The sequence below is a fragment of the Equus quagga genome, chromosome 8, assembly GCF_021613505.1.
Source record: "Equus quagga isolate Etosha38 chromosome 8, UCLA_HA_Equagga_1.0, whole genome shotgun sequence".
NCBI classification, from domain to species: Eukaryota; Metazoa; Chordata; class Mammalia; order Perissodactyla; family Equidae; genus Equus; species Equus quagga.
The window spans coordinates 40,722,509-40,741,382 of record NC_060274.1 but is presented as its reverse complement, the minus strand read 5'-3'; the positions used below and the strand labels follow the sequence as shown (position 1 = coordinate 40,741,382).

At 62.4% G+C, this 18,874-nt stretch overlaps 1 protein-coding gene and 1 long non-coding RNA gene across 20 annotated transcripts in view; one reads left to right on the top strand and one right to left on the bottom strand.

Moving 5' to 3' along the window:
- The window catches only part of CAMK2B (calcium/calmodulin dependent protein kinase II beta), a 91,927-nt gene extending 75,353 nt beyond the window's left edge, over positions 1-16,574 (top strand). For 2 of the 17 annotated variants that reach the window (XM_046669746.1, XM_046669750.1), the window contains 11 exons: positions 1,880-1,920; positions 2,063-2,134; positions 3,573-3,617; positions 5,230-5,278; positions 6,770-6,883; positions 7,233-7,313; positions 8,234-8,347; positions 13,633-13,708; positions 13,888-13,982; positions 14,252-14,486; positions 14,729-16,574. In XM_046669746.1, coding sequence (XP_046525702.1) covers positions 1,880-1,920; positions 2,063-2,134; positions 3,573-3,617; positions 5,230-5,278; positions 6,770-6,883; positions 7,233-7,313; positions 8,234-8,347; positions 13,633-13,708; positions 13,888-13,982; positions 14,252-14,484 — 920 coding nt within the window. In that variant the 3' untranslated portion in view covers positions 14,485-14,486; positions 14,729-16,574. Of the gene's footprint in view, positions 1-1,879; positions 1,921-2,062; positions 2,135-3,572; positions 3,618-5,229; positions 5,279-6,769; positions 6,884-7,232; positions 7,314-8,233; positions 8,348-8,619; positions 9,046-11,453; positions 11,873-12,377; positions 12,430-13,632; positions 13,709-13,887; positions 13,983-14,251; positions 14,487-14,728 lie in introns of those variants that run through there. The other 15 variants (XM_046669747.1, XM_046669752.1, XM_046669753.1 and 12 more) reach the window with 9 other exon arrangements.
- Positions 12,523-18,801, bottom strand: LOC124243778 (uncharacterized). 3 transcript variants are annotated; one of them, XR_006889782.1, is made up of 4 exons: positions 18,664-18,801; positions 16,986-18,522; positions 14,664-16,543; positions 12,523-13,365 (listed from the first exon to the last, which is right to left on the bottom strand). It is a non-coding gene; the product is annotated as an uncharacterized LOC124243778 (long non-coding RNA). The 3 variants fall into 3 exon arrangements; XR_006889781.1 differs by having other exon boundaries at positions 12,540-13,521; positions 16,986-18,768; XR_006889780.1 differs by having other exon boundaries at positions 12,545-13,365; positions 16,986-18,768.
- Between the last annotated feature and the right edge of the window lie 73 nt (positions 18,802-18,874).

Genomic DNA, 18,874 nt, shown 5'->3' with positions numbered 1-18,874 from the left:
CCCGTGGAACCTGGGAGGGAAACTTTTGAGAGAATTGACGGGTCTGTGTGGAAGGAAGGCTGGGAACCGAAACCCAGCCCAGTGTGGCGGTGCTTGGACAGCCCCGCAGGGCCCTATGCTGACTGCAGCCACCCATGTCCCCACGCAGAAGCTGGAGGGCACGGTGGAAGGTGGGCAGCAGGCAGCCGCCCAGCAGCCTGGGACCCAGCTTGGTCCTGCACTGGGGACTCTCACCAGTGGTTCTCAAACTGAAGCAGCGTTGGGATCCCCTGGAGGGCTTGGTGAACAAATGCCAAGGCCACCCCCAAGTTTCTTCCTCAGGAGGTCTGGGGCGGGCCGGCTGATGCTGATGCTGCTGATGGGGGACCCCACTTTGAGAACCACTGGGTCTTTCTGGGTCTAAGTGTGCTGTCTGGCCCCTGTGCCGGCCCGAGTCAGCAGCCTCCGGGGATGTTCCTGGCAGGAAAGGGTCCCGGCTTGGTCTCTCCGAGCAGGCGGACTCGGCTTCAGGGCTGGCCAGCGGGAGCCTTTGGAGCCAGCAGTCGGGGCTGTGCCCCGAGCCTTCCCGGCCTTGGGCCTGAGGTGAGGGACTCTACCCCTCCCTGCTTCTCTAACTGTACCAGGCCCCCTGGGGCACTGCTTGGCTCAAGGGTGCGGGCGGGCCGCCAGGCAGGACTGGCTGTGAGTCCTGGGCTGCAGACTGGAGCTGCCTGAACCCACACAAATCTTGTTTTCTCTCTCTTCCTTCCTCACTCTCTCTCCTCCCTTCCTCACCTTTCCTTTTCTGTAAGGTAAGCTGACTTCGGTTTTCTTCTTTTTTTTTTTTTTTTTTTTTTGCAGTTCTGTGATTAAATGTAACTGCTATGGAGGGCACAGGTGCTGGGGTGCCGAGGGACTCTGGGGGGGTGGCAGGTCAGGGCCTCCGATGGAAAGGCAGGCAGGTTGGCAGTCGAGGGGGAGGCAGAGCCAGGCCCACCCTGACCTCATCCAGGGAGTGCTGGGGTGAGACGGGTGTCTGCTGGGCCTGGGTGGAGGGACGATGGGAGGCTCAGATGCGGGTGGCCCTTTGTACCCTCCCTCACATGTGTCATTCTGCTGACTATACTCAGAGCCCAGGGTCCTCTGGAGCTTGTGGGCAGAGGCCTGTGTTGGCCCCAGCCAGCATGCCAGAGCAAGGCCAAGAAGTGACCTGAAGGCCAGGGCTGCCTGGCGGTTCAGGAGGGAGAGAGAGGCTGCCCCTTGGGTGCTCTGAGCCAAGAGGCACAGCCCAGGGCTTGGCCATGGGGGCAGAGCTCTGAGTCCTGTTGGCCAAGGGAGGGGACTAGGAGGCCAAGAGCAGGCACCTGAGACTGGGACAAGCTCCTCCCTATATTGGTGGCCAGCTGCGGCCCACCCACCCTTGCCTGAGCACATGGAGAATTATGGAGGGCTGCCCACCGCCCAACCTCGTGCCCCGTCTGTCCCATGTTCCCATGGAGGGTGGGGCAGTGCCCTGCTTTCCTCTTAGCAGAGCTTGCATGCTTTCCGGAAGCCAAGGGTCCCAGGTGGGAGGAGAAATCTTAGTGTCCTCCGGAGTCGTGGAGGACGGTTGGGGAAAGGGCCTGTCCTGGGAACAAGGGTCCTCGGGCAGCCCTGGCTGGGCCCCCCCCCACAGGCTTCTCCCAGGATGGCCCTGCTCAGAACTGGGCACAGACTCACTCTGTCCCCTGCTAGGCAGAAAAGCCACCTCTGCCTCAGGACCTTGGGCTGCCTGCTGGCTCGCTCTTGGGATAGAGGTCACAGCCGCAGCGCCTTGAAGCTCGGGCTGCCTCATGCCGAGGGCCATGGGCTGCAGCGGCCAGAGCCCCTCACTCATAATGCCTGTTTCCTCCCACTGCAGCAGCCAAGAGTCTACTCAACAAGAAAGCAGACGGAGTCAAGGTGAGGCTGGGGGCCTGGGGTCTGGAGCCTGCAGCTTTGCCCCATCCCCGAGCTCCTGCTGGCCCCTCCCCAACACTGGGGCCCAGGAAAGGGTGTAGTCCCCCCATTCTCCTCCTAATGGCTCCCCTTCTTCTCTCCGCAGCCCCAGACGAATAGCACCAAAAACAGTGCAGCTGCCACCAGCCCAAAGGGGACGCTTCCCCCAGCCGCCCTGGTACTGAGCCCCTCAGTGCCCTGCTTCCTGGCCCTCCTGCACCCTGGCTGTGGGGGGGCCGCCTGTCTCGAGGCCTGGGGTGAAGGTGGGGTCCGGCCCCAAGCCTGTCTTTGATGGATGACGCTTGGCCCCTCCAGTCCCTCTGCCCCTCAGGTGTGGGGTGAGGGCTGACCCCTGTTCAGGCAGGTGTGGGGCTGCACTGGGGAGCCCCTGGGTGCAGGGGACAGGCCCACCACCCCCACCCTGCCCATGCTGACTTGTGGGCCAGCAGTGAGAGGCCTTCATGGGGTTCGTGAGGCCAAGACCCAGGACCCAGGGTGCCACCCTCAGCTCCTCCACCCTCAGCAGGCAGACCCAGAGCCCAGGCCAGGCCGGCAGTGCAGGGGGAGCAGCCTGGGGGAGCCCCTCCTGGGTGCTGCAGGGACACGCCATCTGGGAGGTGGGGGCTTTCGTTTCTCCCCAGGGCCTGGGCTTAGCTTCTGAGCCCACCCAGTGATCTGAAGGGAGACAGAGGCTCCTTGTTGGTTTCCCTGGTGACTGCCCAGCAGCAGCCAGGGCGGTTTCCTGTCAGAGTCCATGTCCTGCAGGCCCCGAGGCGGGTGTGGGAAGATGCACCTCCATGGCTGTGCTGGCCTGTGGTGCCCAGAGGGAGGGGCTCAGGGGTTCCCACTGGGGTGGGGTGGGCAGACTCGAGTTCAGAGAGACCCGCTGGCTCTGACCCTTGCTTGAGGGGTCCTGTCCAGGGAAATCCCACAGCTGCTGGTTCAGAGTTGTGGCTGGTGGGCACAGGTCCTCCTGCCCGGGGTGCTGTGTGCCCAGGGTGGCCCATGTAGAGCAGGCCATCCCCAGAGGTTGGGGTTTGCTGGTCCATAGGTTCTGAGTTTGCTGGAGGCGTGTTTGGTGTCTCCATGGGCCCCAGGCCCCACTTCTGGAACCAGTCCCAGACTGTCCATGGGGAGGCTGGCCTTGCCAAATGGCCATCCAGCACGTGGGGGCAGCCTTGCCCCAGGATGGGAGGGTCCCACATGCCGGCCTGCAGCCAGCCCTGTCTTGGACCCCATCCATCCCATGTGCCACCCTACTCCCATGACATCTTCAATCCTGTGCCCCCACCGTGCTGGGGCAGAGGGTCCAGGCAGCCATGGGTGGGGAGAGCACGAGGCAGGGCTCCCGGCGTGCTGCTTCTCATAGCTGCCCTTGGCCCCGGGCTCTCCATCACCCTTTCTTGGCAGGTGCCCGTGGCCTGGGCAGATCTGCTTGTTCCAACCACATGGTCCCTACCCAGGTTGCTGTCCCAGCTGCTCTGCTCCCTGCTGGTCATCTGCTCCCTGCATCCCGCTCTGCTCCCACCCTCTTCCCTCTCCCTGGCTCCTGCTGAGGGGCCTCTGCTCTGCTCTTCTCACTTCCCTCTTTCCTCCTCTGCTTCCTTCTTCTGTAGGAGCCTCAAAGCACCGTCATTCATAACCCAGTGGACGGGATAAAGGTACTGCCCTCTCCTCATCCCCCTCCCGGGAGCTTCTGCTCAGGCAGAAGGCAGACCCCCGGCCTGGGGAGGGTCTGGGACATAGACCCTTGGGAAGCATTTGTGCCAAGAGTGGGGGGCAGTGACCTCTCCCAAGGCAGGGCAGGGCCCCACAGGTCCAGGGGCTGCTCCCTTGGGGAAAGGCCCCAGGCGCTGCCCTCGGAAGCATGGTTGTACCAAGTCCACTGTGGGACACGGAAGCTGGGGCTCCTTGATGTCCGGAGCAGGGTCCACTTCTCAGGACCCTCCTAGTTGTCCTCTGCCCTCTCCATCATGCCCTGGCATTGGCCAGGCCCAGGATAGCCAGGAGTAGCTGAGTGCAGGGCCCACTTCAGAGGGTCCCAGGGTGAAGGGCTGGTATGGGCTGCCCAGCACACCCCTGAGTGTGGGCGGGGAGGAGGGGAGCAGCACAGACCCCGTGACCTCATCTGTTGCTCACCTCTGCCAGCCACCCGGCCCCCAGCGCTTCCTGCTCCTCTGCTGCTCTTCTCTGCTCTGGCGTCAGCTCCCATCACATTGGCATCTTCACCCTGGGGCCAGGGAAGGGGCTGGCTCTCTGAAAGTTTGGAGGGGAGAGGCAGGGACCAAGCTGTGTTTCTAGGACCAGCACCGCCCCACCCACTCCCAGGCCTGCAGCCAGACTCCCATCTGGGCCTGGACCTCACACAACCTAGCCATGGGCTGGAACCAGGGGCACCGCCGGCCAGTGCCTCTCAGTCCACCCAGACTCAAGGTGCAAGGAAGGGCCTGGGCATCCCCTCCACCTTGTGGCCAGGGATGGGTGTTCCTTAGATCCTGTGTCTGGAGTGAGGGTCCTGTTTTCCCTGTGAGGGGCCTCTGCACAATCTTCCGGGGCCGTGGTGTGAGCCCTGATAACGTGCAGAGCCCCCATCTCTGGCCCAGGGCCCAGAGCAGTGTGTCCATTCAGGGGGCTGGAGGGGGTCCCTCGGGGACCCTGTTAAGGTATACCTTCTGAGGAGCAAGCAAGCCTCCTGAGAACTCTATGACACCTGGTGGATGGCACCTGGTTTTTTTTATCTGAAAGGCAAGCCAAGCATGGGGCTGCAGGTGCTGGTACCGCCTCTTACCCCTCTCAGGCCAGCCCTGAGAGGTGAAGCTGGGCCTGGCTGGATGGTCCAGGCTGGATGGTCCAGGCCTGGGAGGGCAGATGGCCCCCTTCTAGGGAAGGAGGAGTGGGTGCAGCTGTCCTCTGCCGGTGCCTGGCCGAGGTTCTGGGGGCCTACTGGACACTTCCTGCCCTGTCTGCAGAAATGGAAAGTGGGTGCCTTTCGCTTCACCCAGAGTCTTGGAATTTCAAAAACTGTTCCTCTCTTGTTAAAGAGAGTTGTCTGCACATACGGAGTCTTTACCTTGGGCAGGTCTAGTTGGGAGAAGGTGAAGCTCTCGCCCTCTGCTGCTGGGGACATGGGCGGCCAAGCCCTGGGGATGGGTGATCACTGGAGTTTCTGAGGCTGGGACCCTGTGGCCTCGGGAGGAGACCTCCAGCAGCCCATCGGAGCAGGCTCGGGGCAGAGGCCACTTCCTGATCCGCTGTCTTCCCATGTCTCCCCAGGAGTCATCTGACAGCACCCACACCACCATAGAGGACGAGGACACAAAAGGTACCTCGGTGCTCCCCACCTGCAGCGGGCGGCAGATGGGCCGTCAGCGGGCGGGGTCCTGTGTCCAGGAGCTGGGACGGGAGGAGGCTGGGGCTCTGTGACTTGGGCGTGTCTTCTGGGGCTAACCCTGCTCCACGGCTGCGGTCCCACCGAGCCCGGGCACTGGGCCTGCACAGTGTGTGCGGACAGACAAGTGCTGAGCAGGCTCAGGCACAGTGTCTAAGTGGAGCCTGGCTGGGCCGTGTGCCCTGACCAGTGAGGACCCGCCGCCCTGCGTTGGGCTGGTTCTCGGCACGGTCCCCCTACTCACTCCAGGGCCAGGTGCCCGGTTCCCATGGAGGAAGGAGTTCGTGATTGAATGCTCAGTTTCTTCGCTCCAAGTTCCTTAAACTTGTGACTCTGCCTGGCTGGCAGTTGTTAAGTGGACCCGCAGCAAGGGAGTTGTTTCCTGGGCTCTGGGCGTGTCCGTGGGCTTTTTGGGGAGGGCAGGTTCAGACAATCACATTCGCTCCACACTCAGGACTCCCACGCTGAGCTGGCCAGTGGGCTTGCCTGTGGCCCCGAAGACCCCAGGCACCCCCTTTCTGCTCTCGGCTTTCTCAGCCCCCCAGGGAGGGGATCTGGTGCCCCGCTCCACCCAGCCCAGGCCATCCGCTCCTATGTGGGGCCTCCTGACGTCTTGGCCACACTCTCGCAGGATAAGGCCCAAGCGCCCTCAGGGCTGCCCTGGGCCCAGTAGCTGGCCACTCTGCCAGTTTGGGGGATGTGGCAACTCTGTCCTGAGTGTCCCCCGCATCCCAGAGCAGAGGTGAGCACAGGGCTTTGGCCCCGGCACGCCAGAGCGGACCTCCACATGGTCTCCAAACAGACTGAAACAGGCCCCGAGCCATCAGCATGGAGGCCGCCCAGACCTCCTAATGCTCTGTTCTCGAGGTTCTGCCCCCACCCTGGCCATGTGGGGGCCTGAGATGGTCGGACTCTGCAGGATGGTGGGGGAGAAGAGTGGCTTGGCTAGCCTCGTCCCGACACTGACCGTGACGCCACCCCTTCTCTGGCTGGAGCGGGTGGGAAGATACCGAATGGCCTCTCAAGGCAGAGCAGACAGCCCATGCGCTGGAGGGCAGGGCCCCGGGGTTCTCGCCTCAGCTACATTGTCCATCAGATGCAGAGAAGCCCTGGTGGGCCCAGGCCTGGCCTCTACTGGCTCCAGCCGGTGCTGCCTGCAGCCTTCCCGCCTCAGTGGCCAGCCCAGGAAGGCCCTGTGTTCAGCCCTGCACGTGGTCCTGTGTCTGCCTCACACACCTGCTGTGATCCACAGCCCTGGGCATGTACGGGGTTGATGCTGTCCCTGGGAGCCCTGGACCCCACTGTTTGGTCTTGGGGTGGCCATGAGCTGAGGTTCTCCGGCTTAACACTCTCGTCCATCCCCTGTTCTCTTCTCTCCGGCACACCCCTGCCTGCCTCCTGTTTACGTCTTGTCTGTCCACCCAGTCCCCAGGGTCCCTGACATCCTGAGCTCCGTGAGAAGGGGTTCAGGGACCCCAGAAGCCGAGGGCCCCCCGCCCTGCCTGTCTCCAGCTCCCATTAGCCCCCTGCCCACCCCATGTAAGTAGCTGGGCCCCTGCTGCTGTGGGGGTCTCCTTGAAGGGCCTGCAGCCCCTCTCTGAGAGGCTGCTCAAGAGCCAGGGGCCGGCCCTCCAGAGCCCCCTGTTGAGGCTCTCTGGCTGCCTCTGTCCCTGGCGCTCCCTCTGTGGGTCTTCTCCACTGGCCTGTGGGGGCCGACTGGCACCCATCTTCTGCAAGCCGCAGGCGCAGGCCTTGTTCCAGTCTCGGGGCTGGGAGCTTCTTTCTGCGGAGGGGGCACTGGTGGGGCGGGCGGAGGGGCGCAACTGCTTCCTCTTCTCCGGCCTCTGCCTCGTTGCCTTCTCTTATGTCTGCCTCCTGTCCATCCCAGCCCCCAGGATCTCTGATATCCTGAGCTCCGTGAGGAGGGGCTCGGGGACCCCGGAAGCCGAGGGCCCCCTGCCCGCCCCGTGTAAGTAGTGCCCCAGGCCTGCTGCCTCTGCTGCTGAGCGGCTCCTTGCGTCCTGCCATGCACGGCCTCACTGCCCTCAGGCCGGGCAGCCTGAGGCCTGACTAACCATCTGGCCTGGCTGGGCGTCTGGGCAGGCACGTGCGCTAACTCCGCGGGGCAGCTCCGCCTTTCCCTCGCTCCCTGCAGGCCCAGCTCCCCCCATAGCTCCCCCCACCTCCCACCTGCGCTGCTGTCCAGCCCCAGGCCTCTCCCCAAGGTGGTCTCGCAGGCCCAGGGCAGCTCCAGGGCCCCTCTGAGGCCGCCCACTCATGCTGCCTGCCTCCCTCAGGCTGTCTGCTGTGACCTTTCCAGTCACGCTGGCTTCATGGTGCTCCCTGCCCTGAGCGCCCAGCCGGGGCCCCAGGGAGCCCAGGACAGGAGTTCTTATGGAAATCCCTTCTGGCCACAGGCCTGTGGCTTAGAGGGAGAAGAAAGGGCCTGGCCTTCCTGCCGAACTGGGTTCCCCGCAGCGGGGCCGGCATGGTCCTCTGGACACTCCTTCACCCACTCATTCCTTTCTGCACCTGTCACATGCTTACAAGGTCCTGTCACACGCTGGGCATCATCCTCTGTCCTCAAGTGGGCCAGGCTGCCTCTCCTTGGAGGCACCCTCTGCCCACAGCAGCTTTCCTTCCCCCTACCTGAACGGACAGGTACAGATGTACCAACATTCTTGGAGCCTCCCCCTCATCCTCCACATACTCCTCTGTTCCCCCACGTCCCCCCATGACCCCTTCTGTTCCCCTCTGTCCTTCCCCTTCTCCCCCAGTGCCCCCCCCCCCTCTGGCTTGGCTCAGTAGCCCATAGGTTTTCTCCCCTGTGTTGCCCCCCCCCCCCCCCACTTCCTACCTTGTGTTCACGTCTCATCTGTTCCGCCCCAGCCCCCAGGATCTCTGACATCCTGAACACAGTGAGGAGGGGCTCGGGGACCCCAGAAGCCGAGGGCCCCCAGCCCTGCCTGTCTCCGGCTCTCCCTGGCCCCCCACCCACCCCGTGTAAGTAGCACCTTGAGTGGCCCTGCTGGCTGCTCCTGGGGGCTCACAGGGGTGTCGCGACCCCTGGCTGTGGTGTGCTGCCCTTTGCTCTGGGAACGGGCCAGCTTGTGGGGGCAGAAAGGAGGGCACAGGGCATTTCATGTGAAGGCGCCGTTTAGTCTCAGAAAACAGAGTTCATGGCTCAAGACATGCATGTGTGAAGGCCTGTTGTAGGAAAGGACCCAGAATCCGGGTTCGGGCGAGCCAGAGCCTCACACTCCTGCGCTCTGCAGGTTTCTTCTACAGCGACGATGAGGCGCAAGCAAGCTGAGAGGACCCGAGCTGCGGGACAGCGGACACTGTCGGGGGCCGTGGGGTCATGTCTGGGGTCATGCCCTGGCTGGGGTCGAGGGTGGGAGGGCAGTTTCTTGGACAGTGATGCTGGCGGGAGGGCAAGGAGGAGAGGCGCAGTCTCCGCTGCGTGGAGTCGTCTGGTGGGCGGGGGGCAGGGACGTGGAGCAGGCGCTGGGCCCCGCAGGGAGGAGCCAGCGCTCCAGCCCGTCTGCCGACTGCCGGCCAGTATCGCTTACAGGGATGGATGACACCCCAGGGCTGCAGCCACCCCCACCTCTGGGGAGACACCCGGCTGGGGGTGGCGCTGACGCTCTCAGAGGAGAGGCTCCAGGGCCGGGGGCCCGGCATGGCTGGGGAGTGGCTGGGTGAGTGCTTGGGGCCAGGGAGGGTGCCGACCCCTGCCCACCCCTGGCAGGCCCGGCCTGGGGGCCAGGAGGGGATGGAAGCCGTGGGAGTGGTGGTGGGTGGAGGGGGACTGAAGCCGGCCAGCTAAAGGCGCCCTGAATTCTCCTCGGTGGCCGGCGGCATGGGCATGGGGCAGCCTCTGGGTGAGCAGTGACCCGTCAGGAGTGTTGTGCTTGGCTTCAGGGATGAGAGACGAGGGACAAGGAGGGACAAGGGGCAAGGGCGAGCGTGGGGACCGCTGGGCCCCCCGGGCCTGGCTGAGGGGATTGGAGGCGAGTCAGAGGTGAGAGACTAGAGTCTTGCTGGTGATGGAGATGGGAGGACACTGTGGTGGGCACACAGGGGAGCCTGTGGGAGTGGTCAGAACCCCCAATTTGTGCCGCATCTTATCATGGCCCCTGGTCTCACAAGTGAGGCTGCTGAGGTGTGGAGACATGGAGGAGTGTGCCCAAGCGGCACAGCAGCCTGGGTAGGGGCCTCTGAGAACAGGCCTGCCGTGGGCGCTGAGTACCCCAGGCTGACCTTGGGGGGCCGTGACACAGGCCTGCCCCTTTAGGGGTCTGCGCCGAGGTTGGGTAGGGGAGGTGAGGACCACAGAAGGGACTGTGAGCAGGATCGAATGGAGGGGGGTGGGGGCCTGGAGCTGGCAGGTGTGGCTGGGCCTGTGGGGATGGGGGCACCTGGAGGTGGCCGAGGGCAGACTTGGAGCACTGGGGGGACCAACAGCAGGGGGCGGCCCCACCCGGCTCCCTCAGGGAGCAGGGTCCTCACTCCTGGGTGTGCCCCCAAATAGCCAGTGTCCCAGCTGTTTGAGTGTTGGGGGGTCTGCGGTGAAGGGATGGGGTAGCGTCAGCTGGAGAAGGGACTTCCGAAGGGCCATCCAGGGTTGAGATCACTCTTAACTGGTCTGAGTGGGTGAGTGCCAGAGCCAGGGGGCCCCCCACCAATTCTGGGACCAGCGTCCCTCTCTCCCAGCAGTGAGGCCTCCAGCTGCAGAGGGCCATCCCTGGAGAGGGTTGTGGGTCCCCTCCTTTCTCGGGAATGCGCCCGCCAGCTGTCTTAGTGTGTAAATGGGGTCGGTGCCCACTGGCCTAGGCTGTGTTCTCCATAATCAGGGATTACGCACAATCCAGGCTGATCCTCTGCAGCTGTCTGAATGGGGTGGTTGGGGGGCTCCCGTTGCCCCTTCAACAACTGAGGGAAGTGGCTTGGGGCCAGCCTGGGGTCCCTGGGGTCCCCTGGACCCTTTGCCAGGGGCCAGGCTTCTGTGCTGTTAACTCACCCCGAGAGAGCCAGAGGGAGCATGGGGGCCCCAGTTCACCTCTGGGACCCTTCCTAAGCCCACACACCTCAGCTCTTTCCCCCAAGTTGCCTGGTGGGGGGCAGCTTGCCCTCAGCTAACAGACTTCATCACCCGGGAGTCCCCTCGCTCTGTCAAACTTGGGGAAGCAGGATGGCACGGCAGGGCAGGGCTGGGTCTGGGCAGCAGCCTTCTGCAGGTCAGGAGCGTCCGGCCCACTCCTGGGCTGTGACGGGGGCTGTGTGGCCTCAGTTTCCCTATCTGCAGAGTGGGCACAACATCTTTTCCCAGACGTCAGGCTTCAAGATTTGTGCTGTGACGGCAGATCTCTTCTCTTTACATACTTTCTCTTTACACTGAGGCCCATTTAAAATTTCAGTTCCTTTAAAAACACTCATGTTACTTCATTAAGTGAAAGATTGGTTTCACTTACCATAGTATAGGGTGACTGTAAAATCTAAGAGCACTGGAAGCAAAACAGGAAGATGTCCCTCAACTCCAGCTGCACTGCTGGGCGGGGCAGCGCTCGCTGTCTCTGGAGGAGGGAGATCAACAAGAGTCAGGGGTCAGGATGTGTAGACATGGCTCAGACTTCCCCTTGATGAGATTGGCGGGGAGGTGGCAGGGTGGGGCAGGCGCCCAGGGTCCCTCGACAAGCCCAGTGGGGCCTGGCCCCGGGGTGGAGGCATCTGGTTGGGGAAGTTGGGCTGCAGTGGGAGGAGAGCAGAGCCTGAAGCTTGAGACCACCTCCACGAAGGTGACAAGTGAACTGGGGAGGGGGTGGATAAGGTCCCGGAGGAGAGAGAGAGACACTGCTAAGTGGGAAACACCCAGGCAGAGCGCGGAGAGGTGGGTGGGCTGCGGGGAAAGCCACTGAGAGGGGAGGCACACTGTGCCTGGGTGGTGCAGGAGGAGGTGGGACTCAGAGGGTGAGGACAAGAATGGCGCCATGTGTGGGGACAGAGCTCTGGTGCTGGCCCAAGCTCTGCAGGGGGACGTGAGGCCTTAGGGGAACGGGAGCTCGCAGCTTCCAGGGCCCGCCAGGCAGTGGGGCCCACGTTTCTGCAGATGCAGAGCCTGAGTGGTCCAGACACAAAGTTGAGTGAGAAACAGAAACAGGACGGTAGCAGAAGTGCAGCTGGGTCAGAGAGGGCCTTCTCAAGATAGAGAAACCCGCTCCCACTTTCAGGTCAGTCAGCGCACATGCACACACAGCATGCACATGTGTGCACGTGTACCCACACTCCCACGTGACACAAGCACACAAGTGCCCCAATGTGCACACACACGCATGCTTGCACTCAACTCCTCGGGTGTCATGGCGTTCCACCTGCCATCACTGTCCAGAGTCCAGAGCCCGTGCAGCACAGCCCAGGCTCCCAGCACATGCACGCGCACGCCTGGGCTCACGCGAGAGCACACAGCATCTTCTGCTGTGGATTCGGTCCCCATCCCAGGGAGAGGAAGCACCCAGACAGCTACAGGAGGTGATGGCGGGCGAGTGGGTGCACCACCCCCACCCCCGGGGCTGCGGGCACAGGTCGCAGAAGGCTAAGTGTATCCGTTAGAGCCAGCAATCCGAGCGCTTGGAATTTAGCCCATGGATTAACGCCCGTGGGCACAGGCATGCACAGCTGGTGTAGCTGTGACCGGGGCAGGAACCTGTGGGGGACAGCTCCTGGCAGTACTGAACCTCTTAATCTCAAGTTCATGTGCCTGATGCACAGCAAGCCAAACACTGAGACATGGGTGCTTGGAGTTGGAGAAAGGCCCCATTCAAGTTGGCCGAGACGAGAAGGTGGGAGCATGGATTCACTCAAGTGCGCCTTAACCAGAGCAAAAATCAGGGGGTTTCATAGAGCTAAGGGGCTTGGCAGGAGGAGCTTCAGAGAAACAAAGGGGTCACTCCCACAAGCCCCTGGGCAGTCCGAATCCAGCCTCCCCGGCATTCTCTTTCTCTTTCTTCTGCAAAACAAACTCACAAATCCTCAGACCGGAATCACCCCTCAAGTTAAATAAGAAAACAGCAAATTGACAAGATTCCTCTATGTCTGTGCTGGGAACAAGGTCAAAAGGTAATCCTGTTCTTCTCCAGTGTCTACAGTAACCCCCAGGGCCCCGGCTGCGCTGGGCTCCTGCTTTCAGTGTATTTCTTGGGTCTCAGTTTTGCCACAGGCACATTATTGCTTTAAGAAATCACCATGATATGTGTGTGTGTGCGCGCGCTCGGGTGTGTATATTTCTGCACGGAAGTAGTTAAGCACGCAACTCAGGACAGCCCTTCTCTGGGGAGAGTGAATGAGAACAGATTTAGGGGGACACGCATCTGCAACTATAAGTTAGGTTTTATTTCTTTGAAAAACATCTACAGTAAAGATGAAAATCATACCGATTTCCACCAGCAGGGTGTGGGCTGTATTATTCTCTCTACTTCTTCCATAGGTTTCAGATATTTCGCGTGAAAATAAATTGTAGTTAAAGAGACAGAGGGGGCCCCCGGGCAAACACCCTGGGGCCAGCCTGTCTAGGCACAGAGGCCAAGTCGGCAGGAGCCCAGAGGAGGCCGGGGCAGAGGGTGCGGGATGGGCAGTGATGCTGGAGGGCCAGCATGGGGGCCAGGACTGCAGACAGGTGGAGACCAGAGGGAGCGGGAGGCCAGCAGGCTGCGGGCGTCCAGGGAGAGAGGGGTGAGGCTCAAGACTGTTGCGCTCCCTGCTCCCCGGCCCTCGGCCCTCGCGCGGAGGCTGCACCTGCAGCCCTGATCCCCCTCTGCTTTGAGAGCAGCCCTTAGTAGCCCTCTCCCTGGAGAGCTGTTGGGTGTTCGAAGGCTACGGGAGCAGAGCCAGGTGTGCAGGTGCCAGGGAGGCTTGTCACAGTGTCGCAGCTGTAGAGGGCCTGGGACACGGCCCCGGGACTTGGGGGCGCAGGTGGGTTGTGGCAGGCTTTGCCTCCTCTTTCTGCGTTTTCCAGACATTTTGTACTGTGGATGGAGTATTTCTATCATGTAAAGACGTGTTATTTAAGACTGATAAGACAGAAGCTTGTTGGACTTGGACCTGTGGGAGCTGTTGGTGGCCTTGGAGGGGGCATTCTGAGCTGGACAGTCTGGGTGCCGGGGCCAGGGCCCCAGGGTCTCCTGGAGAGGAGAGGCAGGAGGGTGAGGGGCTTGGGGCTCTCTGCCCCAGGCCCCTCACCAGGGCTGCTGGGCGTGGCCTGTGGGTCACTGGGCGGCTGTGTCTCCTTGCAGCGCGGAAGCAGGAGATCATCAAGATCACGGAGCAGCTCATTGAGGCTGTCAACAACGGTGACTTCGAGGCCTACGCGTGAGTCGGGGCCCCTGGGCTGGGTCCTTGGGCAGCCCGGGGTGGGCTGTGGGGGCCTCCCCTTGGCTGTGTTGCCGGCTTCCCCACAGGGAGGGGGTGAATGGAAGGGGCTGCACATGGTGGGGGCCCACTCCAGGCGGGTTCTGAGGGGCCCCTCCTCACCTGGGTCTGCCCCCCAGGAAAATCTGCGACCCAGGCCTGACCTCGTTTGAGCCTGAAGCTCTGGGCAACCTGGTGGAAGGCATGGACTTCCACAGATTCTACTTCGAGAACTGTGAGTGAGGGAGCTGGGGTGGGGAGGAGGGCGGCACCCCCCAGAGAGCACCCGGGCCTCTCAGTCAGAGGCTCAGAGAAGCCCTGTCCCACCCGTGCGCAGGGTTGGCCAGCCCGGCTCCACCTCCTGTGGCAGAGGCCCCCAGGCCATACCAGCCATGGAACCGGCCTCCTGGAGGGGGTGCTGGGCTCACAGAGGGGGCCAGGCTGGCCAGGGTGGGGCATGGGAGCTGCTGTGATGCCCAATGCCGAGTGCCTGCCTGCCTGCAGTGCTAGCCAAGAACAGCAAGCCAATCCACACGACCATCCTAAACCCGCACGTGCACGTCATCGGCGAGGACGCCGCGTGCATCGCCTACATCCGCCTCACGCAGTACATCGACGGGCAGGGCCGGCCCCGCACCAGCCAGTCCGAGGAGACCCGCGTGTGGCACCGCCGCGACGGCAAGTGGCAGAACGTGCACTTCCACTGCTCGGGTGCACCCGTGGCCCCGCTGCAGTGAAGGTGAGCACCCACGGGAGGGGCCCCGCGGCCTGGGCAGCTGCACCTGGGAAGCAGCGGGGAGCGGTGGGGACTGTGGCAGCGCTGGCTCCTGGGCAGAAAGGGAGGCCTCTTGTGGCAGCATTGCAGGACCAGGCCCCTCTCCCAGCTGCCCGGGGGCCCACCTTGCAGATGACAAACCTGGGGTCTGAGGGAGCAGCTGCACGGGCAGCTGATTCCACGCTTGCGCCCGCCCCGTTTCACAGCTGCTGCTGGTTTCGCGGGACAGACTCGATGTTTGGAGCCCAGCTGCCCTCGGGCGCACGGCCTGCCTGTCGCATGTTTGTGTCTGCCTCGTTCCTCCCCTGGTGCCTGTGTCTGCAGAAAACCAAGACCAGATGTGATTTCTTTTTAAAAACAAGACGACAACGACAACCACACACAAAAAATTGATGTTGGATGAAACAGAAAAAAAAACAAAGGAAAAAGGTGTAAAAATCACTGGCATTTGTGGGGCTTCAAACCGACCGGCCGCTCCCTGCCCAAGCTCCGCGTGTCTGCCTGCTCCTGGCCCCGGGACTGGCCGGGGCAGTGAACTTGTCCACAGCGGCCTGTCGCCCGTGGAACAGTGTTTGTTGGTGGCGCTGCCCCCGAGGCATCGCATCCTCCCTGCCCTGCGTGCGTGGCTCGCTGTCAGCAGCGTCAGGTGTCCTCTGGGGAGGCTGTGGGGCCGCAGGGGGCCTGAGTCGCTGTCGTCTCCCCTGCTTCCCTTCCTTTCCTCCAGGAGGGCGGAGGCATGCGTTCCTCCGGCGCTGGGGTTCTGGCGCCCCCAGCATGGAGGAGCAGTGTGAGGAGGACGGCGAGCCCTCCGAGAAGCCTCCGTGGGCCCAGGGCTCCAGCTCTGGTCCTTCCGGGGTCAGGGAGGTGCAGAGAGGACACATCCTCTCAGACCTCACACCTGGCAAGAGACGTGCTGAGGAGACACCTTTGGCTGCAGCCCGTGGGGAGGGGACCCTGGGCTGGCCTCCCTCCCGTTCAGGGTGCCTCTCCCTCTCTGCCCGCCTTCCCCCCGCCTGTGAGGCCACAGAGCGGCGTGGGCCTCGAGTCCCCAGGGCTCTGGGCTTGGTCATGACGCAGAAAGGAGAGAGGAGGCAGAAGGCAGACAGGTGGCTCCCTGGCTCCTGGCCGAGGTGGGGGTCCAGGCAGGTGTTTGCTTTCAGAGTCTGGGCCTGGAGCAGAAGGGAAGGAGGGCCGCACTGGGCTCGAGGAGGCTGCAGTGTGTGACGGCGACCCCGAGATGTGGAGACGGCGGGCTGGGCTCACCTCGGGGTCCCCCTGCGTGCTGGTGGTGGACACGATGGCCATGCTCGGGGACAGGCTGCATGGTCAGATGGTGGCAGAGAGAGCAGAGGGCCATCGGCTGGGGTGGGGTGGGTCTGGCCTGGCCTGCTGCGTTATGGTTGGGGGTTGCCAGGGGCCGCAACCACAATGTGGGGGCCCTCTCCCAACACCTGTCCCTCTTCAATTCATATTGTTTTCAACAAGGATTTTCTTTATCTTCTCCCACAAATCAAGCCAAGGGAGGGCACAGAGTGGGGAGCAGGACACAGGATGCTGATCTCCAAGGGGACTGTTCATTGACAGACACTCACCTGCCCATTCACAGCTGTGCTCAGGACAGCTGTCCCCACCCATGGACACAGGGTAAACATCCGCCAGGCTCCCTGGGCCTTGGGCAGCGGCAGGGCTCACCGTGGACAGCGTGTGGCCTGGCCACCCTCCCCTCCTGGGGCCTCCTCCCCTCCTCTCCCCCACCTGGTATCTCCACGAAGCTGCCTGTCTGGGATAATTTGGGGATTTTTTTCTGGGGGATAGTTCTTTTGCATGACCCCTCACACGCAAGCCACACCCGCTCTTCTAGCTAGATGTCCGCGTGTGGCGGCGGCGGCAGCCCGCCCTGCAGGGTCGGCTGCCCGCGGTGCTGGCCGGCCTTTCCTCTTCTCTCTTTTTGCTGAGTTTCATTGTCTTTTCTTTCTGAGCCTTGTAAGTGTACAAAAATTATTTTGTTCTGTCTCGGGAAACTGCAAATAAAAGAAAACCAGGACAAACGGCTTCAGGTGCAGCTGGTACTTTATGCCAGGACCCTGCCAACCCCACAGCCTGGCCTTCCTCCACCACGTGGGCCCTGAGCCAGCCTGGGCTGCAGAAGCCCCAGACCAGACCTTCCTGAGCTTGGCTGTGGTGAACAGCATGCCCAGGTAGGGCCTGACTGCTCCCAGGCCACAGCTCCACCAGCCGCCCCCACCCCCACCTCTGGTCCCCTCAAGTCCTCTGTTGGCACTGAATGCTGGAAGTGAAACCAGTTCCTGAGCCCCAACACCGCCAGCTCTCCAGCTACCCGCGTGGCCTCTAAAGACAAAGCCAGGTGGGCAGTTCTAGGTGGGAAGAGCCCCAGGACTGAGCCTCCATGTCCTGTTGAGTCTCTCCCTCCACCCATCCATTCCATGTGAGTGTTGTGCTCACCATGTGGCCACAGATTCTTGTGGCATGCAGTACCCTTGGCCACCAGGACTGCTCCATGGGCCCACACTCTAGGTTGTACAGACAGACAGCACACAAGCCAGCACGGATGTCAGACACTGACGTCAGGCACAGCAGAGTGGTGGCTGCTGGGATGCAAAGATGATGTGGCAGGCAATGACAACAGGGGCCCAAAGAGGCTCCCCAAGGAGGCCCAAACAGGAGCCCAGAGCAGAGATCTGGGAGACAGAGGGACACCAGGTACAAAGGCCCTGCAATGGCTTGGACTAAAGGAAGGGAGGGCTCAAGGCCCAGGGTCAGCTCAGCCCCAGCACGGGAGCAAACCTTTGCCCTGTGACCCCCACCCCCCCGGCCCAGGGTCCTCAGGCTCTGCCCCACCCTCCGTGCCCCTGGCCTGTCCCTCAGGAGGGATGCATCAACCAGGTGCCCACTGTACCCCATACCATGGGGACACAAAGCCTGCCGAGGCCTCCCGCGGGAACACCCACCCTCAAACTATTAGTGATGACTGCGTGGCTGCATGACCACATATCTGCATGGCCCCCTGACCACATGGCCATCTGACCTACCTGATCACTTGACCGACATGGCTGCACGGCTGTCTGGCCCTAAGGCCACCTGACTGCACGGCCGCAGACACTCAGGCCCAGCTGGGCAAGGGCTGCTGGGACCTACCTGTGCTCCGCTGGCCCTTTTGTAGGCCTCTTGGCCCTTCTCCCTCCCAGAGCCTGGGCGGCCCTGCTGGGACACTGGATGCAACCTCATGTGGAGATGGATGGCCTCCCCTCCAGGCCTGACCTCCAGGCCCTGCCACTGCCTGTGTGGACATTATGCCTGGTGCTTTGCTAGGACAGAAACATGGGCTTCAAGACAATCCTAGACACCGAACACGCCCACCGCATGGGTCCAAATGACGTCAGGTAAGATGGTTCCCCGGGGGCCACCTCGGGCCTTCTGTCTTGTCCACTAGGACAGGGCAGCTTCCTCCTCCAGCCTCAGCATCTGGTTGCAGACACCTCTGTACATGCCAGGAGGACCTTGACGTCAGCTTCTCAGTCCGTGGGCTGCACCTGGCATGTGCTCTCAGACCAGCAAGTGGGAGGGAGGGCCAGACCCAGGGTGCACCACGGCGGATCCCAGAGCTGAGGCAGAGAATCTAGGACAGTCTGCCAGTGCGGAGTCTGTCCTGCCTGGTATCTGGGGTTGTAATCTGAGGAGCCATTCCAGGCCAGGCCTCCCTCTGGGCAGACACAGCTACCCCACCCCATGCCACTGCAGATCCTGAGCCCTGCAGTGAGATGTTGCCATTACCATCCTGGTGCATGTGGGGTGGGACAGCATGCAGGGCTACAGACAGAGGGAGGTCAGTGACTTTTAATTCATTCGTCACTTTGAAATAGCAACTGCTCTGACAAACCTCCCTGGGCCTCAGGTACCTGTGACCTGGCGCACTTGGTCCAGCCAGAAATCCCAAAGCTGCTTCTGATTTCACTGGTCACAAGGAAGCTCAAAGCAAGGCCTGGGGCCAGCAATGAAACAGGCTGTGAGGTCTTCACAGAGCTTCTACTGACCAGCCACCGAGGTCATTCCTAAACTAGGACCAGACTTGAGCCTCCCCGGTCTGCAAGGATCCAGAGGACCACAGGATGCTCCCACACACCTGCAGAGCCTGGCCCCGGCTCCTGAGGAGCTTCCATCTGTGTGGCCCAGCTCTGTGGCTGCAAGGCAGCTTCCCAGGCAGGTTTCCCGGCTGTAGTGAGAACCAGGGTCCAGGACTCAAAGACAGGTAGGGCTTCTCTCTACTCAGGGGCTCCCTCATCTGGATCCTGCTAGAAAGGTCTGAAAGGAAGAAGGTTCCAGTTTGGACCTAC